The sequence below is a fragment of the Erithacus rubecula genome (assembly GCF_903797595.1).
Source record: "Erithacus rubecula genome assembly, chromosome: 26".
In the NCBI taxonomy this organism is placed as follows: Eukaryota; Metazoa; Chordata; class Aves; order Passeriformes; family Muscicapidae; genus Erithacus; species Erithacus rubecula.
The window spans coordinates 2,630,161-2,655,386 of record NC_136678.1 but is presented as its reverse complement, the minus strand read 5'-3'; the positions used below and the strand labels follow the sequence as shown (position 1 = coordinate 2,655,386).

The following is a 25,226-nucleotide window of genomic DNA, read 5'->3' as shown; positions in this document are numbered from 1 at the left end:
AGAATTTTGGGCTCATTTTAAGGACTTCTCCAGTGGCCTGAAATGTTTGATCCAGGACAGTGAAGTGTCAGATCCCACACATGGGAACAACCTCTCCACACTTAACTGAGAATTTATCTTTGAGGAGTTGGGCAAAGCCCCTTTTTTGGATAATTTTGGGGTTTTGGATAATAACTCTGACTTTTTGTGCTCTAGATCACTTAATTCCAGGGCACAGCTAAATAAAAGCTCTGAGCCTGTTTAAGTGTTGAATTCCCACTCAGAATTCCATGGCAGGACCTGCTGAGGTCAGTGAGCAGTTCACACTGGGCACTTTGTACTTTTATTTCAAAAATAAATTGCCTTTTCCTTCTTTGGCTTAACTGAAAACTTCAGGGGCAACAAAAATTCTCAGGTAAAATGGAGACACAAAGTTTTTTGGGGAGTATTTTAAATGAGGGCAGAGTTGCACCAAGTGCCAGATTCCTCCTGCCACCCGTGGATCACAATTTTCCAGGATTTCCTGATGTAAACTCTGCTCTGATTCCCCAGGTAAAATACACACTGCACACCCAGAGAAGATCCCAGAGAATTAGTGGTTCATTCACACAAACCCAAAATTTCCTCCTGAATGAGTTATAAACAGAGAGGCATCAAAAATTTGTTTCCACTGAGCAAACCCCAATTTTGTGATGAACACCCAGACTACAGGATCAGGGAAGGGATTAACTGAGTTTATTTACCCTTTCAAATAATTTCAAATAGAACTCTGCTGCTTTCAAAACAATTACTGAATTGCTGCTTTGGGAGCTCCAAAATAAAGGCAAAGAAGAGAATATTTTGGTTATTTGTGGAAAAGAACACTTGAGATTTCTTGCACACATTCCAAATTCCACATAATCCTACTGCTCACTGGGGAGTGGGTGGGAGGGGCAGGTCTGGAGGGTCAGAGGGGTTTGTGCAAGGAGGAACTGGGGCTCAGCAAGGTCCAGCTCAGCTGAACTCCTGCTGGGAAGATGCTGAGCATGAGCTGGAGAAGCCACCTCAAAGGAAAAGCTGTCCCAAAACAGGGACAAAACCCAAAACTGGGAGCTGTTCCGGGGTCTGGGTCTGTTCCTGCAGCAGCTGGGGGCCACGAGCAGCCCTGGAGGGTTTGGGGTGAGCTCCACCTGTGCCTCATCTGGGATCCTCTAAACTCTGCTGAGATCCCCTAAACTCTGCTGAGATCCCCTAAACTCTGCTGGGATCCCCTAAACTCTGCTGGGATCCCCTAAACTCTGCTGAGATCCCCTAAACTCTGCTGGGATCCCCCTGAGCTCCACCTGTGCCCCATCTGGGATCACCTAAACTCTGCTGAGATCCCCTAAACTCTGCTGGGATCCCTTGTGCCTCATCTGGGATCCCCTAAACTCGGCTGGGATTCCCCTGAGCTTCACCTGAGATCCCCCTGAATTCCACCTGTGCCCCATCTGGGATCCCCTGTGCCCCATCCCCTAAACTCTGCTGGGATCCCCCTGAGCTCTGGGATCTCCTGAGCTCTCTCTGGGATCTCCTGAGCTCTCTCTGGGATCCCCCTAATCTCTGGAATGTCCTGAGCTCTCTCTGGGATCTCCTGAGCTCTCTCTGGGATCTCCTGAGCTCTCTCTGGGATCCCCTCTTCCCCATCTGGGACCCCCATGCCCTGGCTCATCCCCAGGGTCTCTGCAGGATCCAATTCCCAGCTATTGCCCAGGGAAGAGTTCAAAAGATGCTGCCTGAAGGTACCAGAAGTGCCATAAAAACAGGAGCCCCGAGTGAAGAGAGTTCACAGAATCTTATTTTCATGATAATTTTAATAATATTCCTTTTGCAAAATGAAGCTGAGAAACTAGAAATGCATAAATAGGCAATACACAGAGCCATGAAATGATCCCTTGTCACTACCAGTGTCCTATTCACACATCAGCCTTTCCACAGGCAAAGTTGTTGCTCTTTGACAATTTCTTATGTTGAAGTGGAATTTAATTTTCCTTTCACATACAAACTGGTAAAAAATAAACTTCAAACTGCACTGTTAATGTCTGGGAAATATTAAAAAAAAACCAAACAAAAACAAACCAACCAGTTTGAGTTTGAAGTGTAACATTTGAGTAAAGAAGTGAGCTGGAAGTTACAAACATCTTCAGTCCCCTCATTTATTGCAAGAGGAAGAATCCCAAGGTACACAGACCTGGTTCTTACAAAAGAAACCAAATCTGCAGTGATTTGCATAAAAACTGCTGAGAGCATTTCTCAATTTGATATTGTGCTAAAATATTTCTCTTTACCAGGATGGCAAAGCATGTTCAAAGTCCCAGGAATTGCTGAGCACACCAAACCCCCAGGGATCTCCCACAGAACTGCTGGATCACAAAATGATGGCAAACTGAGACTCTGCCATCTCGAGCTCATTGCTTACATGAATTCTTCAACTTCCTTGAACAAGATCAATATGAAGGCCAGGAATTGTATTTCTGTACTTGTGCCAGTAAAGAAAACAACTTCTTGAGCTGTAACTCCTTGTGGTTCCATGATTTCTAACCAGGAATGCTGGGATGGAGGCAGTGCAAGGGAAGGCACTGCAGAGGTGCCTCAGGGGTCACTGAGGGAATTGGGAAATTGTTCTGTTCTCACTCTTTGACCAAAAAACCACTCAAGGCCAAACCCTGTGCAAGTGCTTTGTTCAATGGATGGACAGGCAACCCAAACTCAGACTGATTCCAATCTTCCTGCACATTTCCCTCACAAGCTGCTTCTGAAGAAAGTTCTGAGAAGTACTCTAAGAAAAATAAGACAGAACCTCAAAATGAATGCAATGTTAGAAATAGCATATATTACAAATCTTTTCTTGATAGGAACAATCAATAAGAATACATATTAGCTTAAAAACAGTTCAGCAAATGTTGCTGACCTGCAAGAAATCTCAATTCACTATTTACAAATAAGACAAAGTGAATACAGGAAATTTTACACATTTGGTAGTTAATAGGTTATTGTTTGCCGAGTGGTCTATTAGAAACTGATATTTAGGAAGACTGGAAAAACACCCCAACCAGTTATTACCTCTTGAGTCTATATTTTAAGTACAGAAAACTAGAGAATGAATATTGGAGAGAACATTCTGCCTCGTCAGGGGGTCAGGGACAGATGACAACGCTGAGACTTCTGCCATGGATGCCATTAAAATGTTCTGGGTACAGGACTTTAATAAATACACCTTGTCCTACTGAAAGGGGTTGGAGCCACCAGCTTAGCCTTTCATCTACAATCTGACATTCCTGCACTTGCCCATTCAGAACAGTTTAATGATTTTTCTTTCTTCTTCCTGTTGCTATACATAAAATGGAGTAAAGAAAGCAAAATGGCAACAGCTGGATGGACACAGATCAGTTATTCACAATCCTGCTTCAATGAGATGATCAAAGCAACGACCAACACACACTTGAGTGGACACAGAGGGGATTTCAGGAGCTCTGCTCACACTTTGCACTGCAGGGAAATGAAGGTACAGTCACTGAGTGGGTGCAGTCCTGCAGATCGTGTCACTACACAGTCTCATCTGTGCATGGAACATCTCCTATCAAATCTGCTGCTCTTCAACATTCCTCCACCTCTGGCTGTGACACCAGGAGGAATGTGTCCCCTCCATCAGGAAAAGAAAGAATATAGCAAGTAATCAAGGAAAAAAAAAAAAATACAAACCACCAAAAATTTACAATACAGGTTTTTTCCCCTTTTGATGAGAATGTTTTTCTGTACAAGTGTTTTTTGTTATCTAATACTGTTTAAAAAGCTATCAGCTTCTTCAAGATGGCCACTGTAGGCATGATAATATTCCAGGAACACTTAAATAACAGTTTTTACAATAGATTTTAGGTCCATATCATTAGATCACTTTATATGCACTGGTCTCTCATCTGATTTTAGGCGTTTTCTACGTGGTTGTATAAAATCTTCATCGGAGTCCTCAGTTATTTCACCATCATCCTCTTCCTGCTCAAATTCAGGCAAAGGCTGGAAGGTCCTGTCTGAGTAGAGCTCTGTAAGTTTATCTTCAAAGTACAAAGCAACTGCCTTCCCTGCCTGTGCTACTTCTGAATCAGCCTGTGGATGAAAGAAGACAGGAATATTCACCTGTTGGAAATGCACATCCCTTCACCAAGTGTGCATGGTCTGAAAAGCTTACCTTCAAATTAATCTCTTGTGTTTCTGCATAAACTTGAACAACTTTCATCATCTAAAAAGGATACCAGAGTCAAAAAAAATGAAATTATAATCCTTTCTAAAGTTATGAGATTGCACAGGATTGGATGACTAAAGTCAGCCATAACAACAACACAGTTTGTTATGGTTTGTTAGCTTTAGTTCCCAAACTTAGGCAGCAGGTTTAAAACAGTCTTAGGTGCTAAATAAACCTTCAACAGAACACACAACTTTTGCACAAGTGGCTCCCAGCCATTTCCTACTCATGACTGCTTTCTCCAGGATAAATTGGAGTTGCCTGGACATGATAGTGGGGAAATCTCCTTAGGAGAAAAGAGCTCCAGGAGATCTTTTTTTTTTTTCTTTTCATTTTTTCTTTTCCTTTACCCCACTTGCATTTCTGCTTTGGAAAAGCTTTTGGCTTAGAGGCACTCGACATGATGCTGCTGTGAGAGGTCAGAGTGACTCAACTTTTGCCATGAGCCAGGCAAGCTGAAACGATTATTTTTTTCTTTTTAAAAAAAGTAAGGAAAAAAAATCACCACATCCCTCAGTCCTTCCTCCCTTGTTGTACTCTGGTCTCTAAGAGCTGCAGCATGTTTTCCTCTAGAGTGGATGCTTCATTAATTGCCTTGATTGAGAAGTTCACATAATTACCTTGTGAACCTCCCCTAATGCAGGGACATAAAGCAGTCAGGGCTGTCAAAGTCCCAAATGCTTGTGAGCAGCTCCAGCATCACATCATTGCCCCTGATTTTTCCTAGGGAGGTTTTAATTGTAGCTTTGTGCAGTTCCTTCAGTTTCCTTCTGCACAGGGCCAGAAATGCAGCCCAAATACTGCAAGTCCAGGTTACATTTTACAGAGAAATAAGAAATATTGGCTGCTTTCTGCATTTCTAAGGTCAGAGAAAGCAATTCCCTGTGATGCCTTTTGTCATCCTTGCTTTAAAGCATCTCAAAGATCAGGAACCCTCTTAGCTACTACTTAGTTTCAACACAATATCACCTCTTTTTTTTAATATTCAGATTATTTTTTCTATTGCTCCACATAGCAGTAACATTCAGATCATTTATCTCCCCAAGTCACATTTCAGGTGTAAGGGATGTTTCATTACCAGATGGGATCATTGCAAAATAAGTAAAAACCTGACCCCATACCCAAGTTATCCACTGAAAATTGATTTTTGGGAGAGCCCAACTACCAAGGAGCTCAAGCAGGAAGATTAATAAAAAGCTTTGTTGGATTGAGCCTGAGTGAGGTACTAAAACCAGAATAAGTTCAGAAAGGCAGATTTCTCCTCAGTAGAGGAAGTTTCTCAGTGGATTCTACCATGTTCCATGGGTGTAAAACAATTACCTGGGCAGCTTGAGACACTTCAAGGACTCTTTAGTTGCCTTTATGACACTTCCTGAGCACTTCTACAACCAATCAATCTGATGCACAGTAACCAGGTCACCCTGCTCCTCACTCACAGATACCACTGAATACATTTTAAAAGTTCCCTCTACTCTCCCCATTTAGCTAAAAATGAAGTTACTCTGCAATTGCAGAGTCTTGTTTGGTTTTTAAGTGTCTGATTCAGCATCTGCTCCAAAAAGCAGAAGTTACAGCTGGAAGCAGAGCCTTTCACAGTAAAAGCTGCACAAGCAAGTTGAAATAAATCTTCATCTAAAATGAGCAATGGTGCTCAGATTGGAAGTTAACATACTTCATTAAACCTTTCACAGTTCTTGAAGATCAACCGGACATCAGCCACGAAGTCCTCGGGGGTCTGGTAGTGTTGGGAATGCTTCTTCTGCAGTTTCTTCTTCACTGTGGATAAATCCATTGGTTTCTTTATGATTTTATAGTAGTTTGGTATCTGTAAAAAAACCAACAGGGATTTATCACTGAATGGTGCAGAGCTCACAGCTGAATTTCTACACTGAAGGTATCAATCCCTCAGTCTCACCACACATTTCAGGCATGTTCAGCAAAGCAGAACAATTTTCTCTCTTCAAACTATTTGAAAAGTTCTTTATAAGAGTATGGAGTGACAGGGCAAGGGAGATTGGTTTTAAATTGAAGGAGGGCAGGGTTAGATGGGATATTGGGGAGAAATTCTCCCCTGTGAGGGTGGGGGGCCCTGGCACAGGGTGCCCAGAGCAGCTGTGGTGCCCCATCCATGGCAGTGTCCAAGCTGGATGGGACTTGGAGCCACCTGGGACAGTGAAAAGTGTCCCTACCCATGGCAGGTGGGACTGGATGGGCTTTAAGGTCCCTTCCAACCCAAACCACTCTGGGATTCTGGGCTTCTTTCCAACCTTCAGTGTCTCTCACAGCACAGCAAAGCTGTTCATTACAGTTCTCCTTTTACAGCTGAAAACACAAGAGTCAAGGCAGCTTCTTCCCTTCTCTCACACAAAAGTTTGTCCAAAAAACCCCAAAAATCTCTCCTAAAGCATTTTGAGTTTCATGGATATCCTGAGACATCTTGTTCCAATTCAGTAACTGCTAATTGGAACTATTTTTAAATACCTGTTTTGGAGATTGGGAGTGAAGCATCTGCCTGGAGAAGCTCCAGAATCAGCTGCTCTCCCTCTCAGCCCATGAAATGCTGGATGACTGCCAGAACTTTCAGACTGATCAAGGCAGACATACCCCTGGTGGAAGCATCAGTTCCTTCCCAAATTCAACTCCAGACTCTCAGGGCTGTTACACCAAGTATAAATCAGTTTTTCAGGAGACTCACCGAGGCTGGGACTGGCTCCTGGAACTCAATGCTCAGCTCGTGGCAGTACAGGTAAAGCAGGAGGCGTTCACATTTCTTAGAAAGAAATAAACAGGGGCAGATTAATATTCTCAATTTATCCCTAGCCCAGAAATTCATACTTTAAATAGGCTTAGTACTAGAAAATTAAAATGCAATTCCTAAACTTAATTAAAAAAGGTGAAGTTCCTAGGAGGGCAGAGTTGAGAGGCAGAACCCCTTTTACTGTTCACAAATTTCCTCTTTGTTTTATCCCTCCTAATCAAAAGCCTAGGGCTGAAGTCAGGCATGGAGAGATGTGCTAATATGCTGCAAATTAAGAAAATTAAATACCAACTACAATCACTTTTACTGCTTATGTCCAATCACAACCACATGTAACAGAAATGGGCTGAACTGCAGACTTTTCCCCACAAGACAAAATTGAACAGGCTGAAAGCAGAACTAGAGTTTCTATAAATTCCCTGATTAAATATTTTTCCTTGCTTTGCTTGTAATTCCTTTAGAGAATTTATTTGAAAATACTCAACACTACACAGTGTTAAAAATAAAAATAAAGCTAAAAATAATTCTGATTGTCAAGGTCATTACAACTCCCCAAGAATGCTCCTGAATACTCCCAGCACCTCTCACAGAATTCACTTCAACACACCAAATTTACAGAACTATTTTATACAGGTTACACCAATGCTAAACACAAAGAACTTTTAATTAAGTGCATGTTAAATGATGCATTTAAATATAGAATTTGTGTTAATGCTAAATTTCAGCTCCTAAGTGATCACAGTCCCCTCCCATGGTCACCAACACCTGGAGATGTGGCCACAGCAGGAAAAATCTCATTTATCATTTTGGGTTGGTTTGCAAAGCCATAACTACATTTAATTTGCTTCAACCAAAGCAAAACCATCTCCAGTCAGTGGGGGGAACTGATGTGAGAAAACACTTTTTCCTGGGAAGGAGATTCCTGCAGGTTTGAGACCCACCCTTTGGTCCACAGGACTCAGGCCTTGTGCTGTCTTGCCCTTCTTGCTGTGCTGGGAATTGTCACAATCATATTCCACTTCAGGTTTGCTCAGGTCTCTGCAGAATGTACATATCCACTCTCCACTAAAGAGAAAAGCACAATTATTCCACACATCCAGGGACAAATTCTCATCAGTGATGACTACAAATAGTTTTTACTCACTCTTACAAATTCACATTCTACTGCAGTAAAGAATTTGATACCCAAAGCTAAGGAATGACCCTTAATGCTCACAATAATTTTGAAAAATTGATACTTTAAAACACTTTTCTTACCTTGCCTTAAAATGAACTTTGCACAACAGAACAATTGTGAGACTTTACACAAGCAGATAAACAGAATAAGATTCTGTTATGAGATAAACAGTAATCACTAAGCAAGGCCTTGGAAATGCCATATTTTTGCACTAACCAGAACAAGCTTATTTTGGAGGAAACACCACTGTGGGTTTTGTGCATGTTTTAAACACATATTATGGTATTGGCTTTTTGCAAATATTAGGGTGGATAGTGTACGTGTGGTGTTGAAATGGTTTTTTAAGACACAGTTTTCTTTAGTTTAGTTTTAATTTAAGCTGCTAGTGTTTTTGTAGTAAGTGAACTGCCTGCTTGGTTGGGTTAACACCAAGTGAAGACACCAGCTACCAGCACAAACCATCTGAAATTGGGAAAGAAATTGAAGACCACATTAATTGAAGCCCAAATTAAGACTGACAAGAAAAAACCCAAGAAACACACATGCTCTAAAATGGCAGATTCCAGGAGTGGCTGTGCAAAAAGTTCTGGAATACAGAAATTAGTTTTTAGAGAAGTTGGAATATGCATGACAGGTCTATGAACATGTGTGGTGTGTCGGGTTGATGTGGCCAGAAATGTGGATTCTGTCCCCATCTCCTGCATCTGGGTGGGGCAGTGACCCTGATCTCCTGGCACATATTCTCTGCTAATGGGCCATCTTTAAACCAGCTGGGCAATCATCTTTACCTTTCCCATGACCCACCCTTCATCCAGGAGGTATCACCTGTTAATGGACCATTGTTACAAACTGGGTGTGGCAGCGATTCTTATCTCTGTGGGAGATATCTCCTGTTAATGGGCCATTGTTTAAAATTGGGTGTGGCAGTGATCTTTATTGGGTGTGGCAGTGATCTTTATCTCCTGGCACACATTATCTGCTAATGGGCCATCTTTAAACCAGCTGGGGCAATCATCTTTATCTTTCCACAGCCCATCCTCCCTCCAGGAGATATCTCCTGTTCATGGCCACTGAGTCCCAGTGCATGACTGATAAAATTCCATCATCCCACTGGGAGATGCTCCAGCCAGGGCAGGAGCCAAGCCTTTCCTACCCAGATAAAAACTGAGGTTTGGAACACCAGAGCACCTTTCCCACTGGATTCCAGAGGAAAGCCAGACCTTTCCACATTATCCCTGGACCTTCAGAGGAAACTGCACCTTCTCCAGGAGCACTGCTCCAGCTGAGCCACATCTGCCCCTGCAGGAGGATGCAGCCACCATTGAATGGGACTGCTGCCACCACCCTGAGTGACTGACGGGTGTCAGCTTGGATTCTGACTCTGGCAGTGTTTTGGGATTGTTCTTTGCAATACTGTATTTCTATTTTAATTTTCCTAGTAAGGAACTGTTATTCCTAATTCCCATATCTTTTCCTGAGAGCCTCTTAATTTCCAAATTATAATAATTTGGAGGGAGGGGGTTTACATTCTCCATTTCAAAGAGAAGCTCCTGCCTTTATTGGCAGACACCTGTCCTTCAAACCAGGACAGGTGGGCTGATGTATTTAAGGGGTGTCTCCAAAACAGCAGCTATGCTCTTGGCTGAATGCTTTTACTGCATTGTTTGTCTCTTATTATCTTTTATTAAACATTTTTTCCATTAAATTTTACCAGGAAAGCGACCCTCGTTTTTCCCAGCGCACGACCCCAGCCATTACCTGGGGAAGCTGAGCAGTGTGGGGACGTGACAGGTGAGGTGGAACACCTTGGGGCACTTCTCACAGCACAGCAGGTCCCCCCCATTCTGGCACACAGCACACCAGTCCTCGTTGGGGTCATCATCCTTGTTGCTGCCCTCTCCCGCCGCCCGCGCCGCGCGGTGCATGAGGCTCCGCACCGGCGACTTGCCGTTCACCAGGCTGTGCCCAGGCTGCTTGCAGCTCTCGCTCACATCTGCTGGCTCTGTCTTCACGTGGTTCTCCAGGCTCCCCAAAGCTTCCAGCTCACTCTCCAGGTGTAAGTTGGTGGATAGAGGGGGTGTCAAGCTGCTCTCGGGGCTGCTGAGCTGGAATGGCAGGAGCGCATGGAAAAATAGAGTCGGTTTTACTGCAGCATCTTTCTGCCTGTGGTGGAATTCAAAAGCCTCCCACCATTCAAAGGCAGCATGCTCATATTCCCCCCCAAAAATGGGATATCATGAGGAGGAGCTGAGTTGCACACAGGGAAGAATTCACAAGGAAGAGCTGAGTTGCACACAAGTAAGAATTCACGAGGAAGAGCCAAGTTACACACAGAGAAGAATTCCTTTTTACTGACTGAAATCATCATCATACTCACAGAAATAGGTATTTTCAATGTTTAAATAAATATTAGGTACTGGTGACTTAATTTGTTCATGAGCATAATGGACAAAATAGTAAGCATTAAAGACTGTTTTTTCACATGTCCTTTTTTGGAAGAACACACTCATTTATTCTGATAGGTAACATGAGAAATGCTGTAACAAGCCAAACACACTAAGTCATTAAAAGCTGTTAATGACAACTTCACTGTCATTAGGAAAAATCTTCAACTCCACCACCCTGCTCCCTGCACACACTCCTGTTCAGTCAAGCATAGTTGGGAAACACTGAAAAATATTCATTTGCTAATTATTTGATTTATACTTTGGTCTAAGAACTTCTGACTGACTGGAGGTTTTTTGAATGCAATTACCTGTGTGGGAACATCCACTATCACTGGGTGATTCAGAGCTTTTATTAATTAGGGATTAAAAGCAGCAAATACACTGTATTACACTTCATTTTAATCATTAAAGATAAAATTTATATTACAGGTGACTGTGTGCCTGGCAGAGCATTACCAGGGAGAAAATTCATCTTAGAATGAAGCTTTAGAGCAAAAATGCTTTTTATTTTTTTTATTCCTTTCCAAATTGTTAAACATGCTGCCAGGGAAACCGCAACACACTGGGCACAAACTAACTTTACCATGCAAGCACTCCTTCTGCCATCCTCTGTTTTTTCCTGCTTTACTGTTCCTGAGAAACTGCAGATCTCTTCCTCTGTGCCTGGCTCTTGCTTTACTTTCACCTGGTCAGCCTTGAAGCCAATACCAGTTTTGTCAGCAGTCCTGCCCGAGGAGCCACAGCTGCAAAGACATCAGCACATCAGGAGATAAGTAAGGGGATAAATCAACAAAGAAATTCAGGTAATTGTTCCCAAAAAAAAAAGGCAAAGGGTGTCAGAACATTTACAACAGCTCCAGTTTACAAGACACAGGAGAATCACACAGGAAAAAAATTAAAAATATAAATCTTCATGTAAGCATTATTCCATTCCTCAGTCACAGTTATGACAATGCACAATTGGCCACTTGCGAATTCTTTTTTGGAATTCTTCATGTCTGATATTTTTTTTAGCCTGAGAGTGTTAATGTGACACTCACCTTCCTCTGCTGCCTGTGCTGGAGGTGCTGGGGGGCCTCACTGGAGTGTGGGAGTTGGATAAACCTGCAAAGCAGCAGCACAGAAGCTGTTTTGGTCCAAGTTTACATTCACTGACTGATGCTGAGTAACCCCAGAAATGCTGCAGGAATATCCTCATTTACTGAGTCACCTAAGTCAGCTGTTCTCTCAGTCACAACAAATCTAGCACATCACATCAAATCAAAAAGTGACAACACAGTTCTTAAGAGCCCCAACAATTATTTCACCTAATCAAACAATGATAAAGCCTTCAGATCTTTACATCCTCAAATTTTAGGCACTGAGAGCCACCAACAAAGTCAAAGAACAGCCTCTGCATGGTTTGCATGCAGGTTTTGAGAAACACAGGAAGCCCCACTACTGCACCCATTCAGTTACAGGATCTTACAAGTCCTGTAGAGAAAACCAAGAGGAACATCAAGTCCCAGAATGGTTTGGGCTGGAAGAGACCTTAAAGCTCATCCAGTGCCACCCCTGCCATGGCAGGGACACCTTCTACTGTCCCAGATTGCTCCCAGCCTCATCCAGCCTGGCCTTGGGCAGCCACAGCTCCTCTGGGCACCCTTATTGAGAGCAATTCCCTCTTACTGACTGAGATCATCTTCTTACTGATAGAAATAGACATTTTCAGTGTTTAAATCAGTATTAGATACTGGTGACCTAATTTGTTCATGTTCATAAGAAAAGCTTTACCATTAATTGGTTACATTCAGAATGACCCTGACAGTCTCTCCATGTATCTGGAACACTGCATCCATGTCCTGGCAGTTTGTTGCTATAAAGACATCTCTAAAGGAAGGTAAAATTTAAATTTCTATAAGAATCTATTTCTGAGCAAAATAAATTTTAACTAAAACATCACTTCCATTCTGGCAGGAAGTGGCAATTATTTTCCCTCTGAATACCAGAAACACCCATCCATTTCTGGAATCTCTAGAAAAACCCATCAGATTTACCTGATGACCCTGGAGACAGAGCTGAAGGTCCTGGGGAAGGATTCATGGTGCTTGTAGGCTGTGGGGGGAGGTGGCTGCCTGTGATGTATCTACTTAGCAGATTATCTAAACTACTGGAACCAGCATCTTCCAGCTGAGGAGAAAAACAGAAAAGCAGAATTCAGGACATCACCAAATATTTTGATCAGTTTCATGCAGACATCAGGCTTTCAAATCAGAAACTTCAAGTAGCATTTTTCAATGAAGTCATGAACTACCAGATTACTGAGGCTGCAAAAGTTATTCCATAATTAAGATATTAAAGGAAGCCATAATCTTGGCTTTCCTTAACATGATGGGAAAGCTCCTACTCACTTTTCAAATAGATTTTAGCACCTGTTAAACCCAAGGAAACAGGGACCCTCTTGCTATAACTGCTTAAATGTGTTAAATGCAATAATGTGTCAGAAACATTCTGCATTCCAAGTGGGTTTTAATGACTGTACCAACAGCTTGAAGAACTAACACTTCCTATGCAGCAAATCCATCTAAAATCCATAACTGCTATTACATGAACAGGTATAAAGAGAAGAGCAGAATTCTGTATTTTCAGTGCACCTGAAGTTGCATGGTGATTTCTAATTTGGTGTCTGATGAACTTCACACACTCAGCTGGAACAGCCACAGCCACCCACCTTGGTGTTTTGTTCTAAAGACTCAGCACTGAAGATTGCTCACACTGAGATGGGATTCCTCCTTCCCCACCACTCCTATTAGCAAATAACCTGCAGCCTCCTGAGAACACTGAACACACCAGCCCTGAATATTTAAGAGTTGCAAAGTTGCAGCTGGTATTCCAGCAGATTATCTTGGGTGAAATTTATTTTTGTTTCCTGTATTGTCACCAAATCTCCTGGGTTTTATTCATGAGCATTTCAATACAAAGGTCCTGTTCTCAGGATGAAGGCATCACCCTCCTCCCCTCCCAAATACTCCTGCAGAAAACACACTACTTTTACTTTCTTTGCCTTCATGTGTACATTACATTGTCAAATGAATTTGACTTCAAAATCTACCTCAGCTAGTGTCCCCTCCCTGTGGGACAATGGGACATGTCCCCTCTGTGCTTCCTGTTCCTTCTAGGAACATCAAAGAGAAACTCCAGGTAGCTTTAACCCTGAATAATTCACCACACATGGCACTCAAAATACATCACTATTCATTATTCTACTGGTATCTTCCCACAAGACAGTCTTGTGGAAGAAAGGAAGTGAACACATTAGTTGGGATTAATTAAAGTCTTAATTTTACAACAGGACACACTACTGATTAATCAAAAGGTTACCAGGTGGAGCAGGTCAGCCCTAATTGGATGAAACAGTTGGATGCTCTCCTAGGTTACAATGTAAAGATGTGCCCAAAAATATGAATTCTGTCACCATCTTCAAACCTTGAAACCAGGTGGGGCAGTGATCCTTATCTCTTTGGGAGATATCCTCTGCCAATGGGCCATTGTTACAAACTGGGTGTGGCAGTGATTCTTATCTCTGTGGGAATTATCTCCTGTTAATGGGCCATTGTTTAAAACTGGGTGTGGCAGTGATCTTTATCTCCTGGCACACATTATCTGCTAATGGGCCATCTTTAAACCAGCTGGGCAATCATCTTTATCTTTTCACAGCCCATCCTCCCTCCAGGAGATATCTCCTGTTCATGGCCAGTGAGTCCCAGTGCATGACTGATAAAATTCCATCATCCCACTGGGAGATGCTCCAGTCAGGGGAGGAGCCAAGCCTTTCCTACCCAGATAAAAACTGAGATTTGGAACACCAGGGCACCTTTCCCACTGGTTTGAGGACAAAAGCTACCAGACCTTTCTACAGGATCACTGCTTCAACAAGACCACTTCATCTTATATGCTGCCACCACCCTGACTAGAAGGTTATTCAGAGTATTCTGACTGTCAGTGCTTTCCTTTTGTACTATTGCATGTATTTTACTTTTCCCCTATTAAATTGCATTTTTGACTTGGCAGTCTCTTACTGGCTTTGCTTTCAAACCAGCATACACATGCCTAAGAGAAGAGCTGAAGATCTTAATTCTACAACTTTAACTGATAATGAACTGCTGATCAGCAGCCTTCCATGGAGCAGAGAGGAGGAGCACACTGACCTGGATGGGAGGGATGTCAGGCAGGGAGGGCAGGTTCTCCGGGTTGGTGACGGACGGGATGAGCTCGATGGCCGACACGGACGGGCTGGTGGGGCCGCGGTTGGCGCTGGCCATGGTGGCCGTGGTGGGGCTGGTGGGGTTGATGGTGGTGTTGTGCACTGACACCACTGGGAAGGGCCCTGCATGGCCGGGGTTGGAGTGCTGGGGAGACACAGACAGCGGGCTGGGACACGGGGACAGGGCAGTGCCAGTGCCACGCTGCCCCGGGGACAGACCGCAACCCAACCGGGGCAAAACTCACACTGCCAGCTAGCACAGCACCTGCCTGCACTGAGGGCAGAGCAACTGCTGCTCTTCTTCACTTGGAAAGGAAAAAGTACTTCATGGGGCTTGATTTTAAACACTTTTTCCACCAAATTATTTTGTTTTTCTTAAAGCAATTGCTTCCTCTAAAGATAAATTAGACATGTACTCTCTAAAGCTATCTTCAGTTACTTTTTATCCTGTTCCAAGTAATATAAAGTCACTTTTGGTACTTCAGTCACATTAACATGCATTGTCAAGGATTTTTATTCTTAATGGCATGCAGAGCTCTGTATCAATGCTTCAGGTGTGAATTTAAAAACACTTCAGCAGCTGCTTGAATCAAAACCCCTCAACTACATCACTTTGAACTTCACTACACTTCACCATTCTCTAATAAACCTCTGAATGTTCTTTTCAGCTGAATGCCACTGAAAAGTGCAAAAGGAAACGTTTTGCTTCCCAGAACTAAACTGGAATACAAACATTAGATTTCATTTCCACCCCTAAGGTTTGATTTCCTTACGTTCAGCAAAACTGTCACAGCACAGTAATGCAACATGGACTAGGAGCATATAAATGTGTGTAGCTGTGAGCTACAGGGGGACACAGAAACACATTTACAGCTGGAGGTACCATCTACTGGAATGAAAGTCTGGCACAATGGCACAAATGAAGCGTGTACACAGCATATACTTGTCTTTGAAGGTGAGGTTGCATCATGGAGTACTGAGGTCCATTGTGGCGTGGGATTCCTGGTATACGAGCAGCATTCTGAGCCATTCTCATCTGATGTGCTTGGAAAGCCCCACAGTTCATGTTACCCCTCTGCATGGTCTGCATGCTGATCAACCTGGGAGGCTGCAAGGGTTTGGGTTTTTTAAAATTTGTGCTTTTAACATGGAGAAAAGAAGCCCATCCAGTAGTAACACAACATCAAGCAAAGCTGTCACATTAAAGCATCTCAAATCTCAAAAGATTTTAGTTTATACATTTCTTTGTACATATACATTTGACAGGGCAATTTGAAATCTCAGTGTTATGGTGAAAGATGAGCACACAAGGGACTCACCTGCTGCTGCAGGACTTGGGGGCTGCTCTGCCTGGGCACGGATGCAGATGGCTGGGCCATCCTCATCTGCTGCAGCTGCTGGTGTTTCTGGGCATACACTTGCTGCTGCATGTGCTGCAGTCGAAGCTGGGCCAGGTTGATTTGTCCTGGAGCTTTGTTGATGTGGTTTGTTCCTGGAGGAGTTTGCCCAACCACTACATTGGGAGTGTAACTAGGGGTTGGTTTGTTTTCAATGACCAGGTTACCTAAAAAACCCCAAAAGAAGGAAGCAGCAGTTAGATCTCATCATCCTCCAAAGGCTGGAATATGTGAAATATTAAGACTTTTTAATCAGTTTTCTCAGAGCAATTTAAGCTTAAAATTTCCTCTTTATGTCTTCAATAACCATACTTGATAAAAGCAAAATGAGAACACAGACTATAAGAACTAACTTCAAAATTAAAAACATGATGTGTGAGAGAAGAGTGAAAGAACTGGAACTGCATAGCCTAAAAGCCACAACAGACAGAAATGACTTCTCTGTGTTCACAAAAAATGGACAAGATGAAAAATAAATCAGAAAACAAACATGCTGAGCATAAAGTTTCTTTGTCTAAAGAAGCAAAGCCTGGGAAAAGATATTTGAGTGTCACTGAGTGACTTTGAACAGGTTCTCCAAACACAAACATTGCTACAATCAAGTCCTGTCTTGCTCCAGTGTTATGGACCATGTTGCCTCTCTAGATAACTCCTGTCCTATTTTGATATGGAAAAGGCAAAATGTTGATTTTTGTCTGTGAATGTGTACTCATGGAATCTGCATGTCCCTTTTTATTAAGGCTGACAGTTTCCTTTCTATTTCCTGTCTGCCCCAGAGAACAAACATCCTTGACTGAAGACAGGAACACCCCAATCTGGATGGTGGACTCAGAGCAAGAAGTGAGTGCACACAAAAGCTGGCATTTTTCTCTGATTTTCTATGAGATTTTTATCCAACAGGTGCTAACAGATTCCTCTGTCTCACTGTGTTCTGCCCTTTTCTCTCATTCAAAACCTGTATTTTGCAAACTCCAAGTGATTATGTTTAATATACTGGAAATGGTAGAGGTCCAGTGTCCAATCCAGGGAAGCTGTGGATGCCCCTGGGAAGTGTCCAAGGCCAGGCTGGACAGGGCTTGGAACAAGCTGGGATAGTGGAAGGTGTCTCCACCCACGGCAGGGGGTGGGAGGAGATGAGCTTTAAGATTCCTTCCAACCCAAACTATTCTGAAATTCTATGATTATGAAAACAAAGAACCAGCACCTTTTCAGCTGCTCAGTGCACCCCCATGGCAGAGGATGGGATGAGAGGACTTTTAACATCCCTTTCAACCCAAACCACTCTGTGATTCTGTGATTAGGGCCATTCCTAGAACCATTCCCACTGGAAAACAACATCCATTTAGAGAAAGCTTTGCTAACAGAAAGAACAGAGAGGAGAGGATAAGTGGATAATCACGATTGGATGGGTTATGCCAAGAGAGTTTTTATCTCCTGCATGAAGTGATGTATTAAGTGATGTCACTCCTGCTGGATGAACATCCCCAGCTCAGCAGAGTTTTCCCAGTACCCCAGAACAAGCCCAGCCAGGTTTCTCACCCAAGTTGACAACGTTCTTGGCCCAGAAGGTGGGGTCACAGTGGAAGCGGATGGCGCCGTTGGCAGCGGGGACGGGATCACACCGCGCCTTCAGAATGTGCCGCAGCTGGAACGTGATCTGAGAACAGAAACACTGCTGGGACATGGCACCAACAATGGCAAACAACAAGTGTGTGTCTGCCCAGAGTCTAGCCCATGGAACACCAGCAAGGACTGGAAGCAGCAAGTTTGGCTCGCAGGCTGGAAAATTCTCAATTCATCAAGAAAATCCCACATTGTACAACTTCTTTATCCTTTTTCTGAGGATTGCAGAGCAGCACTGTTAGCACCACAACATCACTGCAGTGAAACACTGGGGTGCTTTCACAGAGCTGACTCCATTCCTTTTACACTAACACTCCCTAAACCCTCATGGCAAAGAGTGAATTGTGGCACAACTGCTTGGCTCTGCTGTAAGATCTGAAATTGAAGATATGGTGCCATGAAGGACCATGATGGACCCCCAGGCAGAATGGGTGTATCCTCTGGATTTAAAACATTTGACCTGATTTGTGTCCTAATCTCACTCTGGGTATATTTGATTCCCCTGCCCCTTTGTGTTTGTGGCTCAGGACACATTCCCAGACTGGGGGAGCTGGTGTCAGAATGATGGTCTGTGCTAACAGTGCTGAGCACACCCCTGGGCTTGCAGGTGAACTGGGAGTGTTCCTACCAAGAAAAGTGAATTACCCTTTTGGTTACCAACACCTGACTTTGTGTCTGATCTCACTCTGGGTACATTGGAGCTTTTCCCCTCTCTGTACACAGGGACTGGGACAAAACTGTGCAGCTACATGAGGAGTGACTTTGTTCTGCTGGAGAAGAGGGGCCTGAGGTCAGACCTCACTGGGGGCTGCAGCTTCTTCCTCAGGAACAGCAGAGGGACAGCTCTGCTCTCTGGGACAGTGACAGCACCCAGGGAAGGGCTGCAGTAGGGACTGTCCTGGGCACCTGCTCTGCTCATGGAAAGGATCCCAAACCAAAACTGGGACAGACAGAAAGTGACTGAGTAGCATCTCCTTCCTGGACAAGTCTCAGCAGTGCAGAGCTCCCAGAGCTGCACTGTATGCCTGGCTCAAGTGAGAAGCACAGGAGATTTCAAATGAGAAGTTCCTTGGTGTGCTCAGCCTGGAGGAGAGTGAGGGGAAACTCACTGCAATCACAGCTTCCTTGTGGGGGGAAGGGGAGGAAGAGATCTGATCTCTGCTCCCTGGGACAGGGACAGAACCCAGGGCAGGGCTGGGGCTGGGTGAGAGGAGTTTAGGTGCGATATTAAGGGAGTCTCTTCCCCAGAGGGTGCTGGCACTGCCCAGGCTCCCCAGGCAATGGGCACATCCACAGCTCCAGCAGAGTCTGGACAGCACCCAGGGGTGCCCAGGGTGTGATTAGGGGTGTGAGAGCAGGGCAGGAGCTGCAGTGAAGGCCCTGTGGGTGCCTCACCAGGCGCTTGCTGTAGAGCAGGGCGGTGCTGCTGCCGCTGGCGATGGCCCAGTTGGTGAAATTCATCACGTGCTTCACCTGGCGGGACAGACCCGTGATGTCGTTCTGCTGCTGTATCAACTTCATCTGCCTCTCCTTGGTGACATTCTGCAAAGGAACAGGAACTTTACTACAGCTGGGCTTTCAGATGTAGGAGGAAAATGCAAACTGATGTCTGGATCAAAAGGAAAACGCCTCAAGAAAATTTTAACAATTGCTAGGTAAACAAGAAAAGCCAAAATTCATGTAATTTTAAATTATTATTTTACTCATGATCAAGTTACTCCTTTCTTTCAGGAAGATTTGATTTCCTTGTTGAGTAATTATTCCTTAACCAGGAAAAGTATATTGTGATTTATTTGATCCTAAATTTTTCATGTCATGGCAGAGTGACCATATGCACGGAACCAACTTCTTATAAGGAATTTCCTCTCTTCAGATAAAACTGATAATAGTAAGTTAAATTTTCATGGACTTTAATCAGTCAGAATGCAATTATTCAGAATGTGCCATCTGCAAAGGATGCTTGAACTCATGGTCTCCTTTATTATGCTGTACTATACAACCTTAAATACCAACATTCCCCCTTCATGTATTAACACATGAGACTGCTCTGTCTGTTCTCACATGAACTTTAAAAAGCTATTTGAGGAAATTATTAAATTATACTATAATACAGAAATATGGCAAACAGAACCTGAAAAGGAAATTTTCAGACATTCCTCTACAATGAGCCAAATTTTGAATACAAGGCAGAGACACAAAACTGAAGGAGCCCCAGGCTCTAAGGAGGAGAAACAAGAGATTTAACTCCAGCACAGCACTCAGGAGCTGCAGAACTACAACACCTGCAGTCACACCAAACAAAACATTCTCAAATGTGAGTCCTCAACAGGGGACTGGAAACTCAACACCACCATAGCTTTTTATTTCAAGTGTACCTCAAGGTGCTGCAGGAGAGATTTTCCCTTTTTATTGATTTCATTGATGAGGGTGAATATAGCCACTTTGATTTCCTGTTCTACTCGTTTGTTGGTTTCATTTACTTCTTTTATCCTAAAAAACAAACAAAAACCAAAATGGATTATCAGTCACTTTACACTTCACTGCAAAAAAAAATTCACAACTTGTTTTACTTCAAAAAATAAAAGTCCTTGTAGTTTACACACTTAATGTAGAGAAATAACCAGCCACAATCATGTGTCTGTATGTACATTTATATATTTATAACAAATCTTGTCACTCACTATGAAAAATTTATAACCAATGCTTTAAACTTTTAAGATATATTAGCCAGAAAAGGAATCAACATTGAATTTCAAATTATTTCTTCTCTTGTAACAAAATTCTTACAGACCTGTAATTAATACTCAATAAAGAGAAACATTTCACTAATGATGTGCCTAATATTAGTCTAGATTATTCTCTTGTGCTTTACTACTACTGGCTGTCAGATTTTTATACCCTCTTCATCACTGCCATTTTTTTCCTCAGTTTTAGTGTATTTGCAGCTTCTTCACACTCAACAAACCATCTCCATAAAATCTGAAATACAGTGTTTCTTAAACTCATGTAAATTCTGGATTTGTTTGATCCTATACTGCCTTAATCTACCCAGACCACACTGCAGCAGAATTCTCTGCCATCAGCCAATGTGAAGATTTAATTTGCCCTTTTTTAAAGACTTTTTGCTGCCAGATCAAGGATGTGATGTCACAGCCACAGGACCAACACTGATGATGGACAGTGCTGGGGTCACATGTGGCTTTTTTCATGACAGCACAACCTGGTCTCCTGCTCCCAAAAACACCCAACCAACCCTTCATTAAATCCATGGCATCCACCCTTGGCTTTGGCACCCAATAATTATTCCAGCAGAGCTGTTCCTACAACAGATGATGGTGATTTAACCATCTGCCAACACTGATAAGATTGTAATACTTTCATTTTTCCTGAAGTTTTTAGGGTGATGGATTCTACAGCAAAGCAGTGGAATGAATTGTTTCACCTGCACCAACTATTTGGCTCAGCAGAAAATTGAAATCTTGACACAACTCAATCCCACACTGCAGAAATTCACATAATCCCCTGAAGCAAGAAACTCTTGGGCAAAACCCCCCCATCATTACAATGTGTTACTCATATGTGCATCACCCATTCTGGCCTGGAATTCCTATCAGAGAATGTTTTGTGACATTTCTTGAGCTCTCAGTTTAATTATTGCCTACGTGACTGCACTTCTGCCTCTTCAAATGTGTAAAAATTCTATGTTTCACAATGGTGTTGTGTCTTGGGACCTTTCAAAGAGTTCCATGGAAAATCATCACATAAAAATACCAATTTTCACTGCTTCCCTCTTCACACATTTGCCCCTCTCATGCTGTTCTTCCTCACACTTTTTTTTTTTTTTTTTTTTTTAATGTAGATGGCACCACAAAGAGTTAAAAATTTGCATCACAACTTCTCTTTCTATCTTTGGTGCACATCCTCCTCCTGCCCTGGTACTTTCCACCCCCAGCTGATGTGTCATTTTGCAAATGACCTAAAAGCTGCAGAAGGCTGACAAAACCACTGAGAGTCAGGGTGGAAATCCCTGGGCTGCAGCACAGCCACGTCACCCAAGGGGTGCAAAGGCAGCAGGGATAAAGACCTAAAAAAAAAATATACCCAATCAAAACCCCACAACCAACCACAATTTCCTATTCAAATTCACACCAAGTTTTTGTTATGCAGTTATCACAGGCCTTAATATGAAATATAAAAATATTTTAGTATTTCAAACCTTTTGTCTCCTTGAGCCAACTTAGGAGAAATCGTAAGGATGGGTTTTCTTGCCTTTTTTAATTCTTTTTTTTTCCCCATCCCCAAAGTGAAATAAATGTGTCACACCTTTGGTTCTATTCAAAGCTGTCACAAAAGACATCACCTTGAACATTTATTTCTTGTAAGAATTTCCAAGAGATGTAGAGTCTTGTAGGGGCAAATAAACATTATGAAAAGTAATTATGATCTAGATTATTCTAGTCCCACCATCCATCTTACTGTGAGTCATTAAAAAGGAAAAGTAACAACTGATTTTGGGGAACTCACCTATTTTGAACTTGGGCAGCTGCAAAATTTACATAATTCTTCTTCTCAAGAAGTTTGGCCAACAGGTTCTCAATTGCACCCTTCTGGTTCTGAAAAGCTTCTTCCAGGAATTGGTACCTTTTCAACAGGCAAGAGAAGACACTGCTTACCAAGGGCTGGAACTCAGGGTTCCCAATTCAGGAGCAAAGCCATGAAATTTTGAAAAAATATGACCAAAAAATCAGATTCTGCATACTCTGACCAATGTGTAAAATGTTTAAGGGTTGATAAAGTTCTTTGCTACTGGTCAGGAGACTGAATCTCTGTGGGAAATTATCAATTCCAACCACAGGATGCACTCCTTGTTTCCCAGGAGAGCAGGTTATGGAACAGGAACCTCAGAGTTTGGTGAGGAAAATGCAACAACAGCTTAAACACACATTAAAGAATAAAAAAAAAACCTCCTAAACTATCCCAAATTCTTCAGATTTTCACCTGAGATGACACTGCTCATACTTGACTGCATTAGTTGAATTTGAAGAAAATTTCCCTATTAAAAAACTTCAAGTTTTTTCCACTTCTGCTACTTCCAAGTGAAGAACATTCCCTTCCAAGCTCTTCAACTGAACAGCTGCTATCAAAAGTACTTCATCAAAAAAGAGAGCAAGTACCAACAACTGAGGGAAAATAACAGGATTAGGTACTTTTTCCTAAAATATTGGAATTAAGAAGGCAACAGAAGCAAAATGCCTCTGCTGAAAATGGTAAAGGGGAATTAAAGCAGCTCCATGAATTTCCATCTTTTCAGATTAACTGCTCAAAATCCAGGATTCCCAACAATCACTTGCTAAATCTTGTTCTTTGCAATAAACAAACTTCATGCTTCTGAAATGTGATTTGTTAACAACAGGGAAAACTTAAGGTCCCAGAAGACCTTGGCAATGTTTTCCCAATATTCAAACTGGCAGAAAATTACTGCAATTAATGAAGCATTTTATGAGGTGCATTAGAAACAACTTACATCATCTCCCAAAGAAAATGAAAAAGAAAGTAGTGCTGTCTTCTGCCACAATCTAAAACATTACAAAAAGACTGCTTGGATTGTCATCAAACTCTCAGCAAGACAGTTTTTTATTGAAATGACTCACAGCCATGATAACAGGGACCCAGATAAAGAATGTCATTCACAACAAAAACAACTCTGCTCCTGTTAATTCAGTTTGTACCAGCAACAGACAAATCTGAACTCCAAGAGTTCAGATCCTTCAGTCTCAGTGTTGGAATTTTGCTTTTTCTAAGAATAGTCTAAAGCTCTTGCAGACAGCAGCATGAGATTTTAGATACTATAATATAAAAAATGTAGCACTCCTAAAGCACAAAGACAGCAAAAATTGAAATGCTTGGGAGCTGTTGATTTTATGAAATTATTTTCATTAAGTTCAAATTATATTTCTGTTTGAAGTAGAAATGAAAAATCTACATTCAGCTTGTACTGCTAAAATTTTGTTGTAGCTCTTGCTACAGCCAAAATACTTTTCTTTTTTCAGTATTGTACTTCCAGCTTCTCAAGTGTGTGGACTAGGAACTACCCAAATTAAAGGAATCACACAGCATCAGGCTGTAAAAGAACTGTCAGCTTTCTACAGAATCCCCAAAATCCCTGCCCAGGACAGGGGTGGAACTGGATGATCTTTAAGGTCTGTTCCAACCCCAAATCATTCTGGAATTCTGTGATTCAAACTCTGAATATTGGACCATGGAGCTGGTGATTCACCCTCCTTTGGTGACAACTATTAGGATTTCAGGCAAGAAGAAAACAGGGGATTAAAAGCAATTATTTTTCCACTTGGCATGATTCTCTATAAAAATCTCAGCTGTACTTCAGGCAAGGCAGTGCCTTTATCATCTGGAATTGACACCTGCACACAGAACCATATGGAAAGAATATTCTGGAAAAAAAAAAAGCATGGTAATAACAATGAATTCTTCTGGAAGAGCACAGGTAAGTAGGACAAGATCCATCTGTTAATCCATTAGCAACATGCACAAAACAGATGCAAAGAATCCAACTAGACCAAGTTAATGAATATATCCCAGGAGAGCACTCTTTGTGATAAGGGAGTCACCCAGGATATTTCTGATCAAGCCTATGAAAGAACAAAGCAGGAATATTTCAGGGTGTTAATATTTTAATAATAATAATTTCAAAAGTAAAAGTTCACTACAGGCTGCTGGAACAGTCTGAGAATAATCCCTGCTCTGAGAAAAACAACATTAAATTTAATATTACACCTTTACAGAGAAGAGTTAAGGAAAAGCAGTGGTTAATAAATATATATTATCCCTAGATTCTCTATTTTAACACTGAAAAATATTTATTCAGACATTGAAACAATTACATAACAGAGCTGCTAAGGAGCAGGAAGTTGGAATGTGTCTTTTTCCAGCAGAGGCAAACCCAGCATTTCTTTTTTACCTGGAATGAGGCAACTTTTAACCAGCTAAACCCAAACCACTTTCCCCCTCTGCAATAAAAGAATATACTAATGTAAGAGGCAAAATTTAGACTTTCCTTTCCAAAATTCCCCTCAAGACTGTTGCACAATCAAACATGCCCTTTCAGAAAATAACCTCACCCATGACTCACTCTATCACTTTTGCTTCTTTTACAGCACCAGGTGTTCAGGGCTGCAGGAATTTCCACTCCAGTCCTGAACACAGTGACAGCACTGGGAACTGCCAGACAAATTAACCAGAAAAATTGGTTTGAATCTGATCTTAAAGAAACTTTGGACAAAACTCAACCAAGTTTCCATCACTCCTTTGCAAGGGATGGTTTCA

At 42.2% G+C, this 25,226-nt stretch overlaps 1 protein-coding gene across 3 annotated transcripts in view; it reads right to left on the bottom strand.

The window, feature by feature from the left end:
• Positions 1–1,793: 1,793 nt before the first annotated feature.
• TRIM33 (tripartite motif containing 33) overlaps positions 1,794–25,226 on the bottom strand; it is a 39,520-nt gene continuing 16,087 nt past the window's right edge. The window contains exons 5-20 of one of the 3 annotated variants that reach the window (XM_079327101.1): positions 22,407–22,523; positions 20,258–20,372; positions 19,278–19,424; positions 17,799–17,916; positions 16,182–16,426; positions 15,806–15,970; positions 14,807–15,007; positions 12,656–12,788; positions 11,660–11,723; positions 11,203–11,362; positions 9,931–10,277; positions 7,937–8,060; positions 6,933–7,007; positions 5,910–6,062; positions 4,184–4,234; positions 1,794–4,101 (exon numbers count right to left, since the gene is read on the bottom strand). In XM_079327101.1, coding sequence (XP_079183227.1) covers positions 3,889–4,101; positions 4,184–4,234; positions 5,910–6,062; positions 6,933–7,007; positions 7,937–8,060; positions 9,931–10,277; positions 11,203–11,362; positions 11,660–11,723; positions 12,656–12,788; positions 14,807–15,007; positions 15,806–15,970; positions 16,182–16,426; positions 17,799–17,916; positions 19,278–19,424; positions 20,258–20,372; positions 22,407–22,523 — 2,428 coding nt within the window. In that variant the 3' untranslated portion in view covers positions 1,794–3,888. The remainder of the gene's footprint in view (positions 4,102–4,183; positions 4,235–5,909; positions 6,063–6,932; positions 7,008–7,936; positions 8,061–9,930; positions 10,278–11,202; positions 11,363–11,659; positions 11,724–12,655; positions 12,789–14,806; positions 15,008–15,805; positions 15,971–16,181; positions 16,427–17,798; positions 17,917–19,277; positions 19,425–20,257; positions 20,373–22,406; positions 22,524–25,226) is intronic. The other 2 variants (XM_079327103.1, XM_079327102.1) reach the window with 2 other exon arrangements.